At 54.7% G+C, this 20,707-nt stretch overlaps 2 protein-coding genes across 7 annotated transcripts in view; one reads left to right on the forward strand and one right to left on the reverse strand.

The window, feature by feature from the left end:
- The window catches only part of COG2 (component of oligomeric golgi complex 2), a 47,102-nt gene extending 35,724 nt beyond the window's left edge, over nt 1-11,378 (forward strand). For 2 of the 6 annotated variants that reach the window (XM_022553233.3, XM_089897388.1), the window contains exons 15-18: nt 298-440; nt 2,041-2,180; nt 3,423-3,606; nt 5,161-6,271. In XM_022553233.3, coding sequence (XP_022408941.1) covers nt 298-440; nt 2,041-2,180; nt 3,423-3,606; nt 5,161-5,262 — 569 coding nt within the window. In that variant the 3' untranslated portion in view covers nt 5,263-6,271. Of the gene's footprint in view, nt 1-297; nt 441-2,040; nt 2,181-3,422; nt 3,607-5,160; nt 6,277-6,899; nt 9,387-9,474 lie in introns of those variants that run through there. The other 4 variants (XR_016388010.1, XM_089897390.1, XM_089897389.1 and 1 more) reach the window with 4 other exon arrangements.
- Nucleotides 9,591-16,704, reverse strand: AGT (angiotensinogen). Its single transcript, XM_022553236.3, has 4 exons — nt 15,630-16,704; nt 12,290-12,557; nt 10,516-10,660; nt 9,591-9,872 (listed from the first exon to the last, which is right to left on the reverse strand). The coding sequence occupies exons 1-4, from the start codon at nt 16,537-16,539 to the stop codon at nt 9,681-9,683; spliced, it is 1,515 nt and encodes a 504-aa protein (XP_022408944.2). The 5' UTR covers nt 16,540-16,704; the 3' UTR covers nt 9,591-9,680.
- Between the last annotated feature and the right edge of the window lie 4,003 nt (nt 16,705-20,707).

A 20,707-nucleotide genomic window follows, 5' to 3' on the forward strand; every position in this document is an offset into this window, starting at 1 on the left:
AAAATGAATCTTTAGATTCAGCAAATCTTTGAATAAGAAATAATTTACAATAGAATTTTAGAGACTGTAGGATCAATTTTAACTAACCATTTTCTTCTCTAGTTGTAAGTCCTTGGTGGTTTCTGTATTCTGTTCTGTGTTTATAACTTCCTTGAATGAGATATTTTGTTTAATTCTAATAATTTGATTTGATTTGGTTTGTTGTAGTATGCTCTCTAAATATGTTGATGGTATTTCAAATAGAATTCACCCCTGGGCCTGGATAGTGTGATTAAACACATGCTTCTGTGTGTGCAGCAGCCCTGGAGGACTCCCGGCTATCTCTGTCTGCCTGTGTGCCTGCCTTGAGTGACAGAGTCACCCAGGACTTGAGTGAGTCTTGCTTCAGTCACCTGAAAAGTGCCCTGGAGGTTCCCAGGCTGTACCGAAGAACCAACAAGGTCAGTGCCCTCGCTGAAAAGGGTTTCGAGGTTGGGAAATATATATCAGGAAGGCCAGAGAGGGAGGAAGTGGTTAGGCGAGGGACAGAAATAGGTTCTCGGGGGGAGAATCCGTCTCATGGAGAGAAACCCTATTCGTGAGAAGGGGGCTCCTCAGTAGATGTGGCACAGACACAACTTAGGTAGTTGGACTTGCACAGCACGGACCTCTGGCCTTAAGGAAAAATCGTATTTTCAAAGAAAGCATTTTAATAAAATACTTTTAAGTCTTACCCTTCTTTTGGTCTTCATATCTTATACTTGAAAAGATTTGAATTTACCTTATTTCTTTTATATTGTCATTGGAAGTACCTGCTTTCTCCTGTCTTTTACTGGGTAAGGTATAAAAAAAAGCTGCATTAAAAAATATTAAAGGCATTTATAAGGTGAAAAATTAAGCTCACACTGGTGTTCAAAGTCGAGTTCTGTGTCCTCACTTTGTAGAATGGGGATTTGGGCGGATTTGTTTTTACCAGCGTTTTAATTTTCCCTCTTGAACTCCCATTTTCATGCGTTTATTTATGCTCATTTCATTTTTGTCAGTTCTCACTTATTTTCCCTCTAGATTTTCTTTTCTCCCAGTTGGATAGTTGGATTTTAGGCCATTTACAACTGAAATTATTCTCAGGAACTGTGAGAATCTCCTGCAGCATTGTGCTCCTTTGGAATATCCCGGAGTTCCTACAGACACGCCTGGGCGGGGTCGCGTCTTTGTTGTGCGCTGAGCCTGCGGCCTGGTCTGCTGCTGTCTGGTCTGCTGCTATCGGGGTTACTCGTCCCGCCCTGCCCGTGTTCTGGGTGCAGCGAGCGGCTGGGCTGAGTGCTGAGCTGAGACCCAGCTCACCTCCGCTGGGGCTGTTCTCCTTTTCCTTTTAAAATGTGGGACACTCCAGCAGAATTCCCATTTCTAGCAAGAGTACCTTATCTCCCGATTTTCTGGTCTGAAGTGGGAGAGACTTATTTTATTTTGCCAAATTCATTACTTTTCCTTTAGGAATCTAGCAACTTTCCCCTTTCTCTTCAAAGGGGTGTTACATTTACCGAGCGCTTGCATCGTAGGTCAGACACCGTGCTAAAGACTTTATACCCTCATTAGTCCTACAGAGTGAGTGCCCGTGTCCTTACTCAAGGATGAAGAAACCAAAACTAAGAAAAGTCAGACACCCTAGATCCTAACCTCTCACATGGTGGTCTGTTGGCCAGCAGCGGATGGTCGCTGGTGGGAGCTTGTTAGAAATGTGCCATCTCAAAACTTGGCCCCGTTCCCCTCCCTGCAACACACACACCGAATCAGACCCGGAATTAACGGGGTGGCCAGGTGATCTGTGTGGACAGCAGGTTAGGGAACCTGAGTCCAGTCGCTCCGGGCATCGTCCTCCCCGGCTGTCTCTCCACGGCTCCCTCTTGGTCTCCAGGGGTCATTCTGTGGACAACGCTTGTATGTGTCTCAAAACTGGTACCTGCGTAATGCCCTTTTGAACGTGAGGTTTGGGTAACTTACTCTCTTTCTTCTTTTTTTTTTTTTTCTGTTCATCTTTAACCCCTACCAACGTTATTCCAGGAGGTGCCAACGACAGCCTCCTCTTATGTGGACAGTGCTCTGAAGCCGTTGTACCAGCTTCAGAGCGGGCACAAGGATAAGCTCAAACAAGCCATAATTCAGCAGTGGTTAGAAGGCGCTCTCTCTGAGAGCACACATAAGTAAGTAACTTAAAAGCGGACTATTCTGGACTTGCTTAGAAAAGCCCTAAGTCAGACATCACTGGGACCATCACAGGCTGCTTGTAGATAAGGTAGTAAGAACATCCATTGGCCTCATCGCTGGACAAGGCAGGGTGCGGGCACTCAGTCCCTCCCCGACTGTGCTCGCTCCACCCCACCCAAGGCTCTGCCTGGCCTCTCCCAGCTCACACACCTTTCGGGGCCCAGGCACATTGCACAGTCCCCCCGGCACACTGCCTTGGACTGTCCTTAACGTCGCTTCATGCAGGAATGTTCTGCGAGTCCGGGCACGCTTTCTCCTTTCAGGTCCTTTCTCTTCAGCTCTGTCAGTCCATGATGGCTCCAGTCATGCCACATAATCAGCAGACTTGCGCTGGGGCGACCCGTTGTAATCAAGGAAGCGGAAACACTCATTGTGCAGTAAAATTACAACTGTTGAAGGATGGGTGTCAAAATCCTAAAACTAATGAGAACAGGGGAGGTGTTCAGTATCACTGTGGTCGAGCATCTCTTCATTTCCGATTCCCCCTACTTTTCCCCAAATCCAGCACTGAGTTATGTCAGAAAGTATATTATTTGATTTTATTGTTGGATTTTGTTTAATTATTAATTTTGCAGTACTATTTTGTTTCTTTCGACCAGTTATGAGTTAAGCAGCATGTATGAGTTAACTTAGAACATAACAGTGAGTTATAATACTCTTTCTGTGGGGAAATGTATTCCAAATGCCAAATAACCAGCTTGTAAACAAAATTTTGAAATATAACTCATTTATAATTTGGAAATTATATTGAAGATATTTAAAGGCAATTAGTTTTATTTAAAAGTTCTGAAATACTTTTTAAAAGATGAGCTGTTCCTAGAACTGATGGTAAATGAGTTTGTTCCTTGCATTTGGGGAACGAGCCGCAGCTGTTCACCCTTGATATGAGAAAGACAGTTTGGCCTGTGATTCTCGCTTAGTGTTCAGGACTGAAATTTTAGACAGAATTCATGTACATAGTTGTTATGTTCCGAGAGGATGCAGTGCTAGACAGTCAAGACCCTGTTTTTCTTCCAGTCTTGAGAAACAGTATTTACCATGGCTGGTTGTTTTTTTTTTTTTTTTTTTTTTTACTGGAATTGAATTTTTATCTTAAAAATCCCTGTTTTGGTCCACAAAGCTCGCGGGCGTGTTTGGCGTTGTGTCTCTTTCACCAGTCTGTGTGTCTCGTGCTCAAGGTACTATGAGACCGTGTCGGACGTCCTGAACTCCGTGAGGAAGATGGAGGAGAGCCTGAAGAGGCTGAAACAAGCCAGGAGGACCGCTCCCGCCACCCCCGCCGGGCCCAGTGGCGGCGGCATGAGTGACGACGACAAGATCAGGCTGCAGTTGGCCTTGGACGTCGCGTATTTAGGAGAGCAGGTGACCCGAGCGCCGCCGTCCTTCCAGGGGGCCTGACTCCACATTCCGAGGGCCCGGCAGCCAGCCGGTGGTGCGCCTGAGCCCAGAGATGCTGGGAGGAACCGGGAATCCATTCCCGGTGCTGGAAAAGAGGGCCAGGGCCCCAGACGCTTGAAGGAGGAGGATGGGCCCCTAGGGAACGTGAGAAAGAAAAGACAGACTTTTTGAGGTCCAGGGAATTGACATCCTCTTGGCTCGCTGGCATTCATGTTCCCGAAGCCACTGGGGCTGTACCCATGGGCAGAGATGGTGTCCTTTTGGTCCACTGCCTGGAACGTGTCTGATACGTCCCGGGTGCCAGATGAGGGTCTTTTGAGATATTTGTTAGTTTGACTTTAGGATAACTAGAGAAGAGTTAGGCCGTTGACTTCTCAGTGCGGTGCTTGAAAAATATCTCAGCACAGCTTCTTTGCTTCCCTGCCTGCGTTTTGTAGGTTTTCTATAAAACACAGATTTTGGTGTCACAGCGTGTGGACATTCGCGTAGGTACCGTCACGTAGGGGCAGGTGTGGATTCCGCGCACGGCCTTGCGTCCTCACAGACTGTCAGAGCTTTGGGGTGTTCAGAAACTGGCTTTGTCAACTGCTTAGGTTTTCTGTAGCAGTAGATCCTCAAGGAAGACCTTTTTGCTAGAGAAAAAGTGGGATCATAACATTCCCATCAGAAGATGCCTTGTTTTCTAGTCACTCTTTCATACAGTTCAGGGTCATCACTAAAAATCTCAATTTTTCCCCTTTCGGGTGAATTTAGAGATGCATTCTGGCAGAAGTCCATTGCCTTGTTTCTTTATTTCTCAAGAGAAACTTAGAAGTCTTTGGACAGGCAGGAAAGTTGGTTATAGACACGTGAAGAGCAAACAAGCAAAGGAGTTGTGGGCCGGGGAGGGAAAGAAAAGGCAGTCCTCGACCCCAGCCCCCAGACGAGCCACAGCACGCCGGCAGAGACTCGATACTCTGTCTGGGTTTTTCCAGGTCCGCTTGTGCACGCGTGCACGTGTAGTTCCTGACGGCTGTGGGGTTAAGGTGGGAGGGATGCTGCGTGCTGCATCTCTGGCACTGAAATAACCCACGGCAGCTGCTGTGCAAAGCTGTCTGACTGCACCCGCTTCTAAGAAAGGCTTGTGGACGACACACTAAGGCAGGAAGGTCTCAGGCTGGTTGTTTTTTGAGAATGATTCAGTTAAAAAATTACTTTATTATTTCTCTTAGTGTGAATTTTCTCTTCCAGTCCGCACAAGAGGCTCTTATCCTGGTGAGAGTCTGATTTAATGAACTGAGATAACTTAACACTGGCTTCTTAGAATGACCCCCCGAAATAAATTCTACAATAAGGAAATTCTTTTTTACTTCATTTATTTGAAAGGAAGAAATACCCTCCCAGTCACTAGGGAGCTGCCCTTTTCTGGTTCCGTGGAGGGTGAGGTGAGGGTGCATGTTTTGTTTCCTTCTTTGTAAGGGTCTTCTCCACGTTCAGCTCACATCTCAGTAACTTGATTCATCCCCGTGGCCTTTGCAGATCGAAAAGATAGGCCTGCGGACAAAGGACATAAGAAGCTTTCCAGCTCTTACAGAGCTTGTTGCCGCTGCGAAGGACCAGGCAACGGCGGGGCAGCCTTAAGCATCTTGGAAGAGCCCAGGGGAGAGGAAGTCGGGCCTCGCGCCTGCACGGAAGAAAGCGGCTCTGTTCTCTCACGGCCTGCAGCCAAGAAGCGCTTGCACAGGGTCCCAGCAACGCGCCAGGACGGCCTCCCACCGCAGCGTATTTGGGTTTTCTTTCACCCAAAAAGAATACAAAAGCCTTTTTCCGTTGTATGGAAGATAGTTTTTAACTAAGACATTTGAAACTTTCTACTATAGTTTACAGAGCAAATTATTTTATTTTTATCGTAAATCTTAGCGTGGCAGGGCTGATTTCTAAAATATGATTGAAGGAAATATATATATGAATATAAAAAGTCATCTCCCTGATCCTGCAGTTAGAAGTGGCCGGCTGCAGAGGGGTGACCATACTGTGTGCAAACGCCCTTCTCCACGATGCAAGTAACTGCCCACTTGCTGACTTTCTGGAAGACGCAGTCCTGGTGGCTCCCACTCCCCCGTTAGGCGTTCAGGAAGAGTGCAGGTCACCCAGGCCTCTGTCAGGAGCGGGAACCAGCGGGGGGATCGGTCTCCTAAATAAAAGAAGAGTCTGCCAAAGCCTGTGTACCTCTAATGTGTGAATTCCGCACAAGTCAGATGCTCCTCCACAGTCATGCCTCTGACGGCACGTCTCCTCTTCTTGGCACCTGCAGGGTCCTGTCCACCCAGAGCCTCCCTTCAGGCGCGTGGCAGTTCTGGTCCAGGGGAGGGTGACCCGACGCACCTTCCCGGCGACCGACGCCTGCGTGTCGGGGAGGGAGAAGAGTTGGGAGTGCTGGAAAGAGGTACTGAAAGCGCGTGGCTGGTTCGTCGGTTCGCAGGTTCACACGCGCGTGCGAGCCCGCCGACGATGCGAGAGCAGGTACGCCTCCTGCTCTGCCTTTGCGTTTCCTCGTGGCTCAGTCTGGTCGAAGGTTAGCTCTGTGGGGGAGAAGGGTGACCGGGAGTTAAGGGAGCAGACCTGGGAGGCATCAGCGGGGATTGGGCAGCGGAGCCAGAGCAGGGGCGGGGGAGGGGAGGGGAGGGGAGCCCCCGGGAGGGCAGCGGGCGCAGCTGGGCAGCGCCCTGGCCTCCTCCGCTCCCCGCAGGGTGGGCCCCGGGCCCCGCCCTTGGACGGATGGGCATCCTAACTCTGCACAACATGAGGAAGCTGGCCAGAGGCACAGGAGGGCGAGTGAGACCGTGGGAGGGCCTGGCGCGAAGGGGCTGAGCCCGCTTGGCCGGGGGTGCCGGCGCCCCATTGTGCGGTGCTGGGCCCCTGGGCAGCAGGGGCCGGGGCGGGGAGAGCCGGCCCCTCGGCGCCGCCCCGGAGCTGCACGCACACCTGGGAGTTGGGGCGCGGCCTCGTGCCAGGAGGCGAGCCTGCAGCTCGGCGTAACGGGGTGTGCTGCACGCGCTGCATCACTGCCTCCGCATCGTGCGGGCTCCCTCGGGGCCTCGGCGGCCTCGTGCACGCCTGACACAGCCTGCCTCGGCAGCCACGTGGCCCGGTCTCAGCGATAGACTCCGGTGCTGTCCCCGTCTCCCCGGCTGCTTTGCCTTTATCGGTTGTTTCAGGACGTGGTGGACAGGGATACAGTTTATTAGCCCCTCCAACTCCAGCACTGTTGTTCCCAGTTTGCAGGTGAGGAAACAGAAATTAAGGAGTTGAGTCGGTAACAGGTTTGGGATCTGATGACATTCCTCGGGAGCCGTGAGGCGCGTCCCCTGGCCGTCCTTGGGCCGGGGCTCGTGCGCAGCTGGAATGTCAGATTGAAGGGACCTGTAGTTGTCAGATGACCTTGTCACTGGATAAGCACTTCGCAACCCCGGGAAGACGCACGGTTGGCTGCAGAAATGTGTAAGAGAAACAAACCCCTACCGTTAATCCGTTAATCCTTTTGTGTCAAGTGGTGCACAAGACGTCGGTCCTGAGTATCCTTGCAGCATCCTGAGCCTTCTGCGCATCTGTGAAAGAGCTCCGGAGCGGAGAGCGGCAAGTCCGTTAGTGTCCTGCCGGTTGCTTTTGGAAATAAGGCCAGAGCACAAACATCCTCGTCCTCTGGCCGCCGTGGTGGGGCTGCCCCAGGTCTATCCAGGCGACTTCACCCAAAGCTGGGCACCCAGCAGCCGTCACAGATATTTGTCAGATGCAGGAAGGCATGTGCTGGGAGGATTGTTTTGAAAGGCAGCTCTGAATCCAGTAGTCAGCACCTGTTTTGAAAATAAAAACCGTTTTTCGCCTGAAGTTGTTTTAGGAATTACAGGAGACACCACGATGGTTGTGGTTCTGATTTGCAGGTGCTTCTGTCCCCTCGAGACCCTAACTCCAAGTGGTGGGTCCTGACGGGTGGTGGCCACGTTCCCGTCTAGAAGCATGTGCTTGGAGGGGGGGTTTTGAGCATCGCTTAAAGCAGTGCTTCCTAAATTCTAGGTGATCCCCGGGCCTCCTGCAAAGATACAGATTCCGACTCAGGAGGTCTGGGCGGGGCCTGCGGGGCCTGCCTTTCTCCTAGGCTCCCAGGGCAGTGCTCCCCCGGACGCTAGCGGAGGACCCTGCCCTTCCTGTGCAGCTTCGCGGGGCTGTCCTCACTCCTTGCCCCGTGGCCCCGTGTCACATCTCCCTTCTCCTCCTCCAGTCTCTCTGTTCCCCCCTCTTACAAGGAGACCTGTGACTGCACCCAGGGCCCACGCAGATAATCCAGGATCACCTTCTCGCCTGAAGACCTTTAATCACATCTGCAAAGCCCCCTTTGCCATCTAAGGTCACATTCAGAGGTTCTAGGGATTGGGACCTGGGCGTCTTTGGGTGCCATTATTTAGCCTGCCACAGCTGCCCACAGATAGGCACCCCCTTCCTGCCGTACTTTTGCGGAGCAGGACTTCCAGACAGGGAGGTCGTGGCCTTTGTGTGGACTGAGGGCCATTGACGTATTGGTGGTGGTTATTCAGTTTTTCGTTCAGGTGTTTCCCATTTTACAAATAAAGGCAGGGAGGCCCAGAGAGGCAAAGTAACTGGATCTGGGGCACACAGCAGTTCGTAAGTGTTGGAGCTGGGCTTCCTGCCCAGCCGCCCATCTCTGGGATGCCTCTCATGTGCCCGGCGCAGCAGACGGCTGGGAAGGACAGCGGTCTCCCCTGACATCGAAACTAGGGAGAGGTGTTTAGACTACAGAGGGGGGCTTGGGCGTGTGGGGAGAGAAGCTGAGCTGCTGTCCCCTGCTGGCCTCAGTGGTCGGAGGAGCAGACACCCACCCCGTTGCCACAGTTCCGTCCGGAAGAGCCGGGCCCTTGGAGCGGCTGCAGGGGCCCAGTCTGGGGTGGGCGGGGCAGCTCCTACAAGCAGAGCAAAGACGCCGTCCACTCCCAGCCCTCGAGCCTCCGGCTCCCTCCCCTGCTCCTTGGCCCTTATGGGTAGTGGCCACACTTCAAGACAGCTTAGTCCTTTCATTGTTCATGGAAGGCAGGGACCGAAGGTGCTCTGCGTGCATTTCACAGTTCGGGGCGAGCAGCATGGGCCAGCCTGCGAGGGCCCACCTCCCTCTCGGGCTCTGTCTGAGACTTAGAAAGTGGGGGACAGGCAGGCACTCAGCAGACGGAGAGGGACGTGCCCACGTTCACGGGTGAAGGTTTCTCTCTCCGCCTTCCAAGCCCAGCCACTGTAAGTAGCAATCCCGGGACGTGTCTGGGAGGAAGGGCCTGGCTGTCTGCCGCCCGGTGCTTCCCAGCGGGCTCCGCGCAGCTGGTCTGCGCACCTGGAACTTGTCCAGATGAGGCGAGGACAGCCTGTGCCTTCCGTGAAAGCCCCGTCCAGACACGGCTCCAAGGCCGAAAAGGCCGTTTTGTCGGTACAGCCTGTCAGCTGCCTTGCACACATTAGTCCCGCTGCTGCTGCTGAGTGAAAGAGGTTTTCATTTTTGCTTACTGTTGCAAGACATTTATTAACACCGCAGGGATAGCCAGCCATGGGATTACAGTCTAACATACATTCAGACGCTTGTGTTGTTTTTCGTAATGTGTTTTTCAAAAACCACAAGTATCAGGGGAAAGAAAAGCTGAGAAACCCAGAGAAAGGAACGCATCGTGGACCACTTGCAGGTCATCGTCACACTCAATAAGCCAAAGGTGAGCCTGGGGCAATGAGAAAGGGATGTTTTAATCTTAAAGCCCGATTTCTGTCCTCGATGATAAAGGAAACCATTTTGGGTTTCAGAAACAAGCTGGTGTGTTCAAGCTCTTCCAGGAGCAGTGGCCTGTACCGAACACGGGCTCATGGCCCTGCATCCCCCCAGCCGCCTGAGAAGGATGCTCATTGTACACAGCGCGCGTTTCCCAGGAGGAGCGGCCGCTCTCGGTGGACTCCGTGGAAGAGAACGGGGACGGGTGGTGACACCGGCGGTGACACACGGGCAGCGGGCCTCACGCAGCGCTCAGCGGGTTGGACACGCGGCCCAGGAAGTGCAGGGCAGCCGAGTCTCGCTCCAAGACGGCCAACAGGAATGGGCTGTTCAGGGTCACCTCCAAGACCTCGGGCCCAGCTGGCTGTGGTGCAGACTCCGTGGGCTGCTCTCCCTCGTCTGCTTTTAGCTCAAAGAGAACGCTGTTCAGCACCTGCAAAGCAGCGAGCCTGGGGGTCGCTCCTGAAGGCCCGGGCCCGGGGGAGGACCGCTCTCCAGCCTGTCTGCCCTCCCTCGGCCCGACTCACACGATGTGATGGCTCCTCCCCAAAGTGTCCCCCAAACCCGCCCGTCTCCACCTTCCCCTGCTGTCCCGGGCGGGTGCTTCTCTCTGCGAACTCAGCGCAGAGGGCTCCGGGCCCAGGACTGTGAGCCACCCGGCCTCCCCTCCCTCCCAGCGTGCAGGCATTTCTCGGTTGCGGGCGTCCATCGCCCCCTGTGCCCCAGGACCGTCCGTCTGCTGCTAAGTGCGTCCCTGAAGCCAGGAGCTGTGTGGCAGGGCCGGCAGCCGGCCTAGAGGCACTAGTCCCCGGGTCCCCGTCCTGACCCTGCTGTAGGATCTGGGGAGGACCCGAGGCTGGGCAGGTGGGACAGAGCCCAGAGCACGTGGTGGGGAGAGGTTTGCCGCTCTCCAGCTGTCCCTGGCAAGCCCCCGAGAGCTCCGGTCACTTCTCTGCCACCCTGGGCCTCCAGCCGCCCGGCCACGCCCTCCTCTCTCTCCTCCTGCCTCCCACCCGTGCCTCCCGACTCCGGGAACACAGAGCCCACGTCAGGCACAGACGCCGGCGGCACGGTACCTTTCCAACTCTGAGGTTGGCATCGCTGATTTTGCCCAGGTTTGCCTCGGCGCCCAGCAGGGCGGGCAGCTTGGTCTGGGCAAGCAGGTCCTGCAGGTCGTAGGACCCTTTCAGTGTCAGCTGGGGCATGGTCAGGCGGATGGCCCTGGGGAGATGACACACGGTTACCAAGCTCCAGCTGTGAAGCCCCAGGCCACACCGGACTCACGGAAGACCCGGGAAGCCGGGTGGCGTGTGTCCCCGAATGAGGGGGCGTTTGCTAGCCTCACCCAGCTAGGGTGTCTCGGGAAAATTTTCAGCAACAAATGCAATTTAAAAAACCTTCATTTTCTTTGAAATTCTGCGGGAGGGATGTACAGTATTTAACAACGGTGCTCTCTGGGGGTTGATGTGAATAGTTGTCTATTCTTTTTTCTGCTCCTTTTTTAGGTTGGCTGCATTGAAAGCATACTCGTTGGTTAATTTTAAAACGCTGTCCTCTAAAATAACGTGTCGTGTCTTACTACCTTTCAGTGGTGATCTCCCCGTGGGAGGGGGAGAAGGTACGATGTCAGCCTCTGTGCCGGGCATGTCACTTATGTCAAGTCAGTTCACCTCCATGTACTACCTCTGCCTTCCTTGGGCAACCCTGAGAGCCCATAGATGTTTCCAGCAATGCACCAGACCCTTACAGGGTTGACAGTACACCCATGTCCAGAGCAGCGCTATTCACAACAGCCAAAAGGTGGAAGTGACCCAGGTGTCCATCAGCGGATGGCTGGATAAACAGACCGTGGCAGATACCACACTGGAATACTACCCAGCGCCAAAGAGGAAGGACATTCTGACACGTGATACAACATGCATGAGGCTTGAGGACATTATGTTCAGTGAAATAAGCCCAACACAAAAGGACAAATACTCTGTGATACCACTTACAGGAGGTACACAGAGGAGTCGAGTTCATAGAGACAAAGTAGGAGGGTGGTCGCCAGGGGCTGCAGCGGGGGGAAATGAGTTGTTAGTGATTAATGGGGACAGAGCTTCAGTTTGGGAAGATGAAAAGTTTCTGGAGACAGATGGTTGGTAGCACAAAAACGTGAAGGTATTGATGCCACAGAGATACACACTATAAAATGGCTCGGCTGAGCCATAAATTCTATGTTATGTGTTTACCACGGTTTTTAAAAAATGACTTAAAAAGACTTGACCTCAGGAGGCCCTCTGTGCCCCTTGGTGCCTGTCTCAGAATCTGGACCCGCTGCTCTGGGCCTGATACGTAAGCAAGTCTGATGCCGCAGTCGCAGTAGGAAAGAGGAACAGATGACCCAGGCAGCAAACTAGGGGAGTCCTGGAGTCAAGAGCAGCACCCGAGAAAGCCTGCCTACTCCCAGGGCTCTTGAAGGAGCCCCAGGGCTCCTGGAAAGTTAGCCCCCAGGAATCTGTTGGAATGCAGCGGATCACACATGGCAAAGGTCCCCTCTCAGAGGGAGTACTGACCGTGGGCCGCCCAAGCCTGCGGGTAAACGGAAGCACGGGGAAAAGCGGGCCTCCTCCCCTACCTCTCCTGCACCCAGAGAAGGACCCAGAGAGCTGGGTCCACGGATGGAGGGTGCACTGGTGGGTGGAGGGTGCTCAGGCACCATCGCCACCCTACCCTCTGGGTGCCCAGGGCTCGGCCCACACCGCGCCCGTGGCCACCCATGCCCCCCACCGCCCGGGCAGAGCCGTCCATGCAGCTCCCCACTCCAGGGGCGCAGCCCAGGAGGGTCCAAGCAGTTTCCCGGAGCCGTACCGGGGAGAGAGATTCTTCATCCGGGTCAGGAAGTTGTGCTGGAAGGTGAGGGCCTCCACCTGCCGCAAGTCGGGAGCGCGGTGCGGCTGGATGAGCAGCAGGCAGGCATTGGCGCTGAGGGGCACGCGGGTCACGGAGAGGTTGTTCTGGGTGTCGCTCCAGTAGTGGAAGGTGCCGATGCCCAAGAGCATAGGGACCGACACTGAGGTGGTGTTGTCCACCCAGAACTCCTGGAGCCCCGGCAGCAGGGAGAACCCCTTCATCTTTCCTGGGGACCCGGCAGGAGACAGGAAGGGAAGAGTCAGGAGAGGGAAGGCGTGGGACAGGGCTGGGCCGCAGACCCCCTTCCCCTCCCCTCCCCTCCCGTCCCCCTCCCCTTCCCCACCAAAGCCTCGCCCCTGCCCCAGCCCCAGGCTGCTCTGCACTTTCCCGGCCCCCGAAGTTCACCAGCCCCAGGACCCCTGACCATCAATTCTTCCTCCTGCAAAATCCACCAACGGCCAATGTTGAAGGCGTAGTCCACACCAGGCCCCAGCCTGAGGCCCACAAAGGAGCCGAGCTTGAGGATCCTCCCGTGCTAATAACCAGGTAAACTCAGACCCAGAGCTGTCCTGGCCCCAAGCCTGAGCTCTGCCATGCTCACTTTAAAAAACAAACAACAAGCCAGAAGAACCACTTTATTTCTTAGAGCCGTTTAGGTTCACGGCAAAATTACGAGAAAAGTGCAGGTCTTTCCTGTATGTCCGCTACTCCCCCCTCCCCAGCACACAGCCCCCCTACGACCAGCATCCCCGCTAGACGGTACGTTGGGTAACACTGAGGAACCGATGTGGCCACATCATCGTCACCCAGAGTTCCAGAGTTCACACAGTTCATGCCTGGTGCTGGACGTTTTACAGGTTTGGACAAACGCTCAATGGCGTGTCCACCGTTACACTAGCATACGGAATCGTTTCACGTTTCTCGGTACTGCTTGCTGCTGGGGACAGACAGATGATCCGGTGACCAGTGGATGTGAGCGGAAGTGCTACGTGCTACCTGTGTGCTGCGCCCTGAGGGGGCCGAGCCCTCCCTGCCCCCTGCCACCCCCAGGGGCAGGCTGTGGCATGGGGGTTGCAGAGCTGAGCTGTTGCTGAGCAGCTTGCCGAAGGCGCTGGCACCTGGGGCTGCACCAGCACATCCCTCCCTCTGCGGTCATCCCAGTGCCCTTGAACGGCCCAGTGTGGTTGTCCCTGGGAGAACAGGTGAGGTTGAGAGATGAGCCCATCGCAGAGGGGCCCTGGGGCACCTGGCACTTGGGAGATCTGAGCAGATGTGACTTAAATGAGTCAGGGGTCCCTTCTTATTGAGCCCGAGGTCTCCAAGGAAAGAGGGGTGAGGGAGCTGGGGACAGGGAGCCTGGGTCTTGTGAGGAGGGAGTGGCCAGGGCACCCAGCCTCTGCCCTATCCTCCATCCTCGGAGCCCTGTGTGTACAGACAAACTCGGCTTCGGGAGGGCTGCTCACGAGGAGCTGCAGTGTCCGTCCTCTGGCTCCCCAGGGCACCTCCACGCCGGCCCACAGACCTGGCAGGCGGCTGGTTTGTGTATAGGGAAAGAAGGACTAAATTTTTTCCACCAACAAACTAAAAGGGAAAGAAGGATGCTGCCTCCAAAAAAGATATGGGAGTCTGAAACAAAGGTGGCTGCCCGCTACTCTCTGCTCGACTGAAGAACACAGCACCCTGTTCTCATCCAGAGATTAAGGACGTCTCGCCAGGTTAGGAAAACTGGTGAGGCCCTTTCTGGCGCCAGTGGCTCTCTGGCCCTGCCTTATGGGGGGCAGGCCTTTCGCATTAAGCTCTCCTCCCAGGCTCCTCTTAGGGACGGCGGGCCGAGCTCACAGGCCCCCTCCACCCTCCATGGGGTGCGGCCACCCCTGGCTGCATGGCCCCTGCCTGGACTCTGCTCCCGGGACCTGTCAGCGCGGGGACCTGCGCCCTCCTGGGGTTAGCACCATCCCCCTGCTCCCAAAGGCAGGCTGGAGGCCTTTTCTTTGTAGATTTTCAGCCTTCCAGGATATTGTCAGAGTAAGGAAAGGACCGCGCTCTGTTCAGCCTTCGCCTGTCCCCACAGCCCTGCCCTCCGACCGCCTTCCTTGTCTCTCGGCTCTGCTAGGTTGCACGTCCTGATAGCACCTCACGCGCAGCCCTCCTCAGCCTGCCCCTCCGTTCACAGAGCCGAGACCTCAGGGCCTGCTCCCAGGAGAGTTTGCCGGGCGATTGCATAACCTTCCAACCACTCTCCCAGCCTCCAGTCCCCACAGTGCAGGCCAGGGATGACCTCTGCACAGAAAGTCTGCCACTCAGCTCCCAGACACCCACAGCTCCAAACTCCCAGCATCACATCCAAAGTCTCAAAGTCTGGCCCTGACCCATCTTTGTGGCCTTGCCTAACACTGTCCCATTCTCTCCTTCTGAGCTCGGGCCAAACAAAGCCACTCCTGTTCTGGTTCCTCGCCCTGACCTTGGCAGCCTTGTGCCACTTCCCAGGCCTTCCTTCTGTCCTCTCCCAGGTGACGCCCCTCGCCGAGTGCGCTGAGCCCCGGGCCACCTTCCCAGAGCACCTTACCTGCAGCTCTGGGGCTGAGGCACTGGTCCGGGGGATCCAGCTTTCTGGTAAACCACAGTCAGCAAGCTGGGGGCGGGGCCTGTGCAGCCTCCCTGCTTGTCCCCTCTGAGGCGCCAGCTCAGAGTCCTACAAGTACTACATCCTCAATGATTGTTTTTGAATGAATGAACAGCCTGTGTCTTAGGCATTTTTTTTGGTAATAACCTCTCTCAATATGAAAGTGATGTAAGCAAACTGGTTATATTTGCATGGGACAGTGACCTTCTCAAGGATGAGAACCCTTGATCTTCTCAACAGACAGGCACCCGTCCCTTCTGAGCGTGGAGCTGGGCCACGGCCACGAGACGTGAGTTTAGAACCTGGGACCGGTCCCTTTGTTTCTCTGAGTCTGTTTCCTCACTGGTAAACAAAGGCAAATCACACCTCTCACCGCATCACGTGGGGATTCAGCGATGAATGTAAAAGGATGCAGTGCAGTAGCTGCACATAGTAGGGCAGCAGCGGGGGAGGCGGATGCTCGGCCAGTGCCCATCCAAGGAGCCCAGTGGGGCAGCCACTTCATCCTCCGTGAGGGTGGCCCCAGGTACTTCTCCACATCTGCTACCCTGCCCCTCTCCAGGCCCAGCCCTGCTCAGCTGAACTGAGACGTCGGACATGAAGTCCGTACAGACAAAGAACTGCCACCCTCCTGCACCGGCCGGGGGCAGAGCCCCCCCCGAGGGCTGGCCTTACCTTGGAAGTGGACGTAAGTGTTGAAGAGCAGGGTGCTGTCTGGATTGACCCCTGTCAGGGGCCTGCCCATCTCCCACCCCGTCACAGCCTGCATGAACCTGTTGATCTTCTCAGCAGCGAGATCTGGGTCCGTGGACAAGTCTAGCGAGCGGGAGAGGGTGACAGGGGAGATGGAAGACAGGCCCTGCACGAATGGCTGCTTCAGGCGCAGGCCAGGGGCCGTGAACAGCCCGACCACCGTGGACAGGAGCAGTCTGGCCCGGCTGCCGGCCCCGCCCTGGGCCACCAGGAGGCCCTGGATGGTCTGCAGGGCGGACAGGACCTTGTGACCATCCAGCCGGGAGGTGCAGCCCTGATCCTCCCCCGGGACGCCCAGGAATGCCTGTAGTCTGCTGGCCGTGGGGTCCAAGGCCCCCAGGTAGAAAGAGGTCAGGGTGCCAAAGAGAGCCACCGGGGAGAGCACAGCCCCGCTGGCCGCGCTCCGTGTCTCGCTCAGCATCTTGTACATGTGGAAGCCCATGAAGTTGAGCAACACCCCCACCTTCACGGCCCGCAGCCGCTCTTCGGCCTCCAGCTGCTGGGTGGCTCGAACCAGCTGCTCCCGCAGGGCCTGCTCGTCCACGGCGGACGACTTGGCCTGAATCGGGACAGGTGTGAAGGTTGGGTCTGGGGGCGACTCCGCCCTGGGTTTCTCTAGCTGGTCACAGCTGCTCTTGCTGTAAACAAGGAGGTGGAAGGGGTGTATATACACCCGGTCTGCAGTGGCCAGGCGAGCCCAGGCCAAGAGGCAAAGGACGGAGGCCCCCAGGCTCAGGCCAGCAGGAGCCATCTCTGACGGGGTGCTCACTTCTGCGGACCCTGAAATATTTTGTGAAGGGTGAAAGAGGATTATTGAATGCCCTCTAGCCATATTCCCTACAACCAGTCAGCACAGGAGAAATCCCTCCACATCTTAACAAATGTCAGAGAGGAAGTGGTTCAAAGCTCTGCGGAAAATATCTATGTCTATGATCCAGGTGCAAACTGCACTGTCATGGGCTGAGTTGTGCTTTCGTGGGGTTTTATTTTGGGGTTGGGTTTGGGTTTTGTTTTGTTTAAATTTTAGAGTGGTGAGGATGCCTGAATACGAAGGCATTTGTAGATTTTAAAGAAAAAATATGAAATGGCTCATTAAGTCAAGTAAAAAATGTAAACAAATGTTTTCACAAAATATCGCAAGCATTTTTCTTCAAGAATATGTGAGTGGCTTGCATTATTTTTACCTTGTGCTAACTAGTGATATGATGCTTTGGTCAATAATTGCATGGTTAACAGAAGAGTGATCTGGAAACATTTTAACTTATTTTTAAAGGAACACTTTGAGTCACAAAGTATCATGATATTTATGCAAAAATTTAAAAATCCAAATGTTGAAGTTGATGGGAGAAATGTTTACATACTGAGGTATGGGGAAGTCATTCTGGCTTATCCAAAGTGGAGCTGGGTGGCCACTGCGGTTGTGGTTTCAGACATGTTCGTGCATCACTGAGAACTTGAATTTTCTGAACTCTATCAGACTCAAGGACACCACCAGCCATTCTCAAAATCCTATCAGCTAGCCGTTGCCAGCTGCCGCCTTATGGTCTCAAGGTCTCCCCTTGTAACTATGCAACCTTTTTGGACCCCAACCAATCCTTGCTAAACAAACACCCTTACTTCTTGCCAGTGCCCATCCTAATTCTTGACAAACAGCTTATGTAATTTTGCAGTTTTTGCCTTTACAAGCCTCCTCTATTTAGTTGCCTGGTGGAACCCAATTCAAGTGCTTCCTGTATCCGTGTCTCCCTGCTATAGTCCCCAGTTTGGCTCAAATCAAAGAGTTTTTTCTATTCCTAATATAGATTGTTTATTGATTATTTTCATCAACAAAGTTCTGACCCCCAGTGCCTCAAAGTGTGACTATATTTAGGGACTTCCCTGGTGGTCCAGTGGTTAAGAATCCGACTCTCAGTGCAGGGGACGCAGGTTCGATCCCTGGTCGGGGAAATAAGATCCCACGTGCTGCGGGGCAACTAAGCCCACGCACCGTGACTAGAGAGAAGCCCGCTCGCCGCAACGAAAGATCCCACGTGCCGCAACTCAGACCCGACGCGGCCAAAACAAAAAAAAATAAATATTTAAAAAAATATATTTTAAAGTGACTATATTTGGAGACAGAGTCTTTAAAGAAGTAGTGTAGGTTAAATGAGGCCATCAGGGTGGCCCTAATCCAATCTGACTGGTGTCCTTATACGAAGAGGAGATTAAAACACAGACAGGGAGGACCACTCGAAAATACAAGGAGAAGACGGCCAGGAGACCGACCGCCTGCAGGCCAAGGAGAGAGGCCTCAGAAGAAGCCACCCCTGCCAACATCTTGATCTCGGACTTCCAGCCTCCAGAATCAGGAGAAAATAGATTTCCGTTGTTTAAGACCCCAGCGTGTGGTACTCGTGGCAGCCCACGGCACTAATATGCCCACATGGTTATGGCTATCAGTTTTCCCCAGAGAACAAAACGTGGGGCAGACAGCAGGTCTTTGTGGGCCTCCAAGCCCCAGGGTAGGTGGTACACCAGCTTGGAGTACAAGACTAACACACACAGAGGTTCTTCCTGTGTTATAAATCAGCCTGGCAAGAGCAATCCAGCTGTGTAGTATCCCTGGGGCATGTTCCCCTCGTTTCCCAGCTATGGTGTATAATCTAAGAAAGGAGACCTTATATTTGTTTGGTACGTGACAGTTCACCAAAGCCCTTTCCCATAGATCATCCTATCTAGTCGTTACACGATAGCGTAAGGAAGGAATTGTTTCCCTCCTTTGCAGACACACAAAGGGGAGTTCTAAGGTGTGGAGAAATGTTCCCAAGGTCATACAGCAAGGATGGAACAGACAACCGATTCCACCCTACTTTACTCTCCCCCGGTTCTCAGGGGACTCACCCGGGAAGCCTTAGAAACTGTGAAGCCCTGGGCCTCACCACCAGAGATGCTAGCTAAGTGGCCCTGGGGAGGGGTCTGGGGAGGGGATTTTAGTCTCCCAGCGGTCTCAACATGCAGCTGGGATGAAGCACCGTGGGCTCAGCCCGGGGAAGCCCAGGCATCCCTCACCTGCGTCAACCCCACGCCAGCTCCCTCTTCCCTGCTAGTGGAATCCCCGAGGAGCTCTGTCACCCCGCCAAGCCCCACCCACCGACAGCCCGATTTCACTGGTCTGGGTCGCGTTCTCCCAGGCGACACGGATGTGCCGCAATGGTTTAGAGCCTCTCCCTAGACACGGGTCACCCGGGGCGGGCGGGACAGTCTCCAGCACCCTTTGGGCTCAAGAGCCCTGCGACCCTGCCCCAGCCTCACCTCTGGCCAAGAGCACGGCAGTGGGCCGAACCCCTGGGAGAGGAGGCCCCTGGGCAGCTCTGCCCGTTGATTCTGTGATGGTTCTCACTGAGAGGGCGAATGCCGCCTGTACGGCTTCATTCAGTTCTAGCCATTTTCACACGACGCCTCCCTCGTGGCTCTGAAGGGATGTGCTGTGCTACCAGCCTACTGCTCAGCTTCCCCCCCCCCCACCCCGCTGCCCTCCCAGAGCCGGCCTGGGCCTCCTTGGAGCTGTGGGACGTCCCCTCCGCCTCCAGGTCACCTCGAGACCTGGACGCTTCCTGCACACCCACGCATGGCCGGTCAGCGTGCTGACTGCAGCTGCCCTCGGTATCCAGCCCCCACGCGTTGTGTGCTCGCCCTGCTCTAGGCGCCGGGTTGCCAAGGGAACTTTGACCTCTGGTCTCAGCCCCTGCCTCCCCTCCTTCCAAGGCATTTGACACAACCCACTGTTCTCACGAGGAACCACGCGACACGGAAACAAGGGACAGAAGATTCTCCCCTCTTCATAGGCCCTCCTGGTACGCCGGCCCAAGTTGCCGGCTGACGTCTCGTGTAAAAGGATGTAAAAGGCCACAGCAAGTCAGGTCGCCGGGGAAAGCGCTGGGGCCCGAGCGTGCGGCATTCCTTCAGTGACAGGCCTGAGGGTCCCAGGTGGGGGCCAGGCAGGTGATCGCAGCCCCATGCTGGCGTCCTGGAGGCACAGCACCGTTCCAGGTGATTTCCGAGCCTGCCGCTGGCTCTCACTTGTGGTCCGTGGCCGCAGCCCCGGTTCTAAGTCGGCACCCGGCCGGCCTGGCCTGACGCCCTCTCCTTGGGTTCCATTCTCTTCCACCCACCCGTCCTTGGTCTCCCCCTTCACCAGCCCCTCCTTCTAGGCTTCCCTACTTCTCAGGGCCCCGTGCGTAAGGGTAATGGTGAGGACGGCAGCTAAGGCATGTGTAAGGAGGATCACTGTTGTAGCGATTTCAAGGATCGTCCTCCAACCCTCACAGCAGCCCTACCTTCCTGCCCACGCCTCGCCGCCGCCAGATTTCATGCTGCGACTGGCCACGCCACGCCTGGCACTCTGGACTCACTCCCCCTGCCCTCCTTTCCCTTCCCCATGCCACTGGTCACCTGCCACACTCTGTATCACTGAGTTATTCTTTTATTTCTTCTGTTCAGCGTGTACTGCAACGCTAAACGACGAATGCAAGTCCCACAGGAGTGAGGCTTTTGCTCTGTTTTGTTCACGGATGTGTCCCACGTTCCCCAAAATGTGTCAACAAGTACTCAGCAAGTAGTGGCTAAATGAATGGGTTAGTGCTGTTGTGCAGAGGAACAGAGAGAGGTTCAGAGACTTGCTCAAGGTCACACAGCCAGTAAGAGACAGATCTAGTATTCAAACCCAGAGCCCCTGACTCCACAGTCCACACTCTCAAGCACTAATCTATACTACACGTGAGCCAAAATAATAAGGCCGTGTCTTTTTCGTTCATTCTAAAGTTTAGGAAGCACTTTCAGGTTGCATTAGCACTCTTAATTTTTAGCACAGTCCCTGAGCAAGGGAAGCCAGGCGTTGCCATTGGTTCCATTTTATAGATGAGCAAACCAAGGCTCAGGGAGCCCGGGACCAGAGCCAGCACTGCCTCAACAGAGCTGCAGGAGACGAGGCCACCGCTCCCCTGAGCCCTGTGCGGACACAG

Source organism: Delphinapterus leucas, chromosome 16 (assembly GCF_059928025.1).
Source record: "Delphinapterus leucas isolate spDelLeu-1000000601 "Yukka" chromosome 16, BTC_Dleu_Yukka2, whole genome shotgun sequence".
In the NCBI taxonomy this organism is placed as follows: domain Eukaryota; kingdom Metazoa; phylum Chordata; class Mammalia; order Artiodactyla; family Monodontidae; genus Delphinapterus; species Delphinapterus leucas.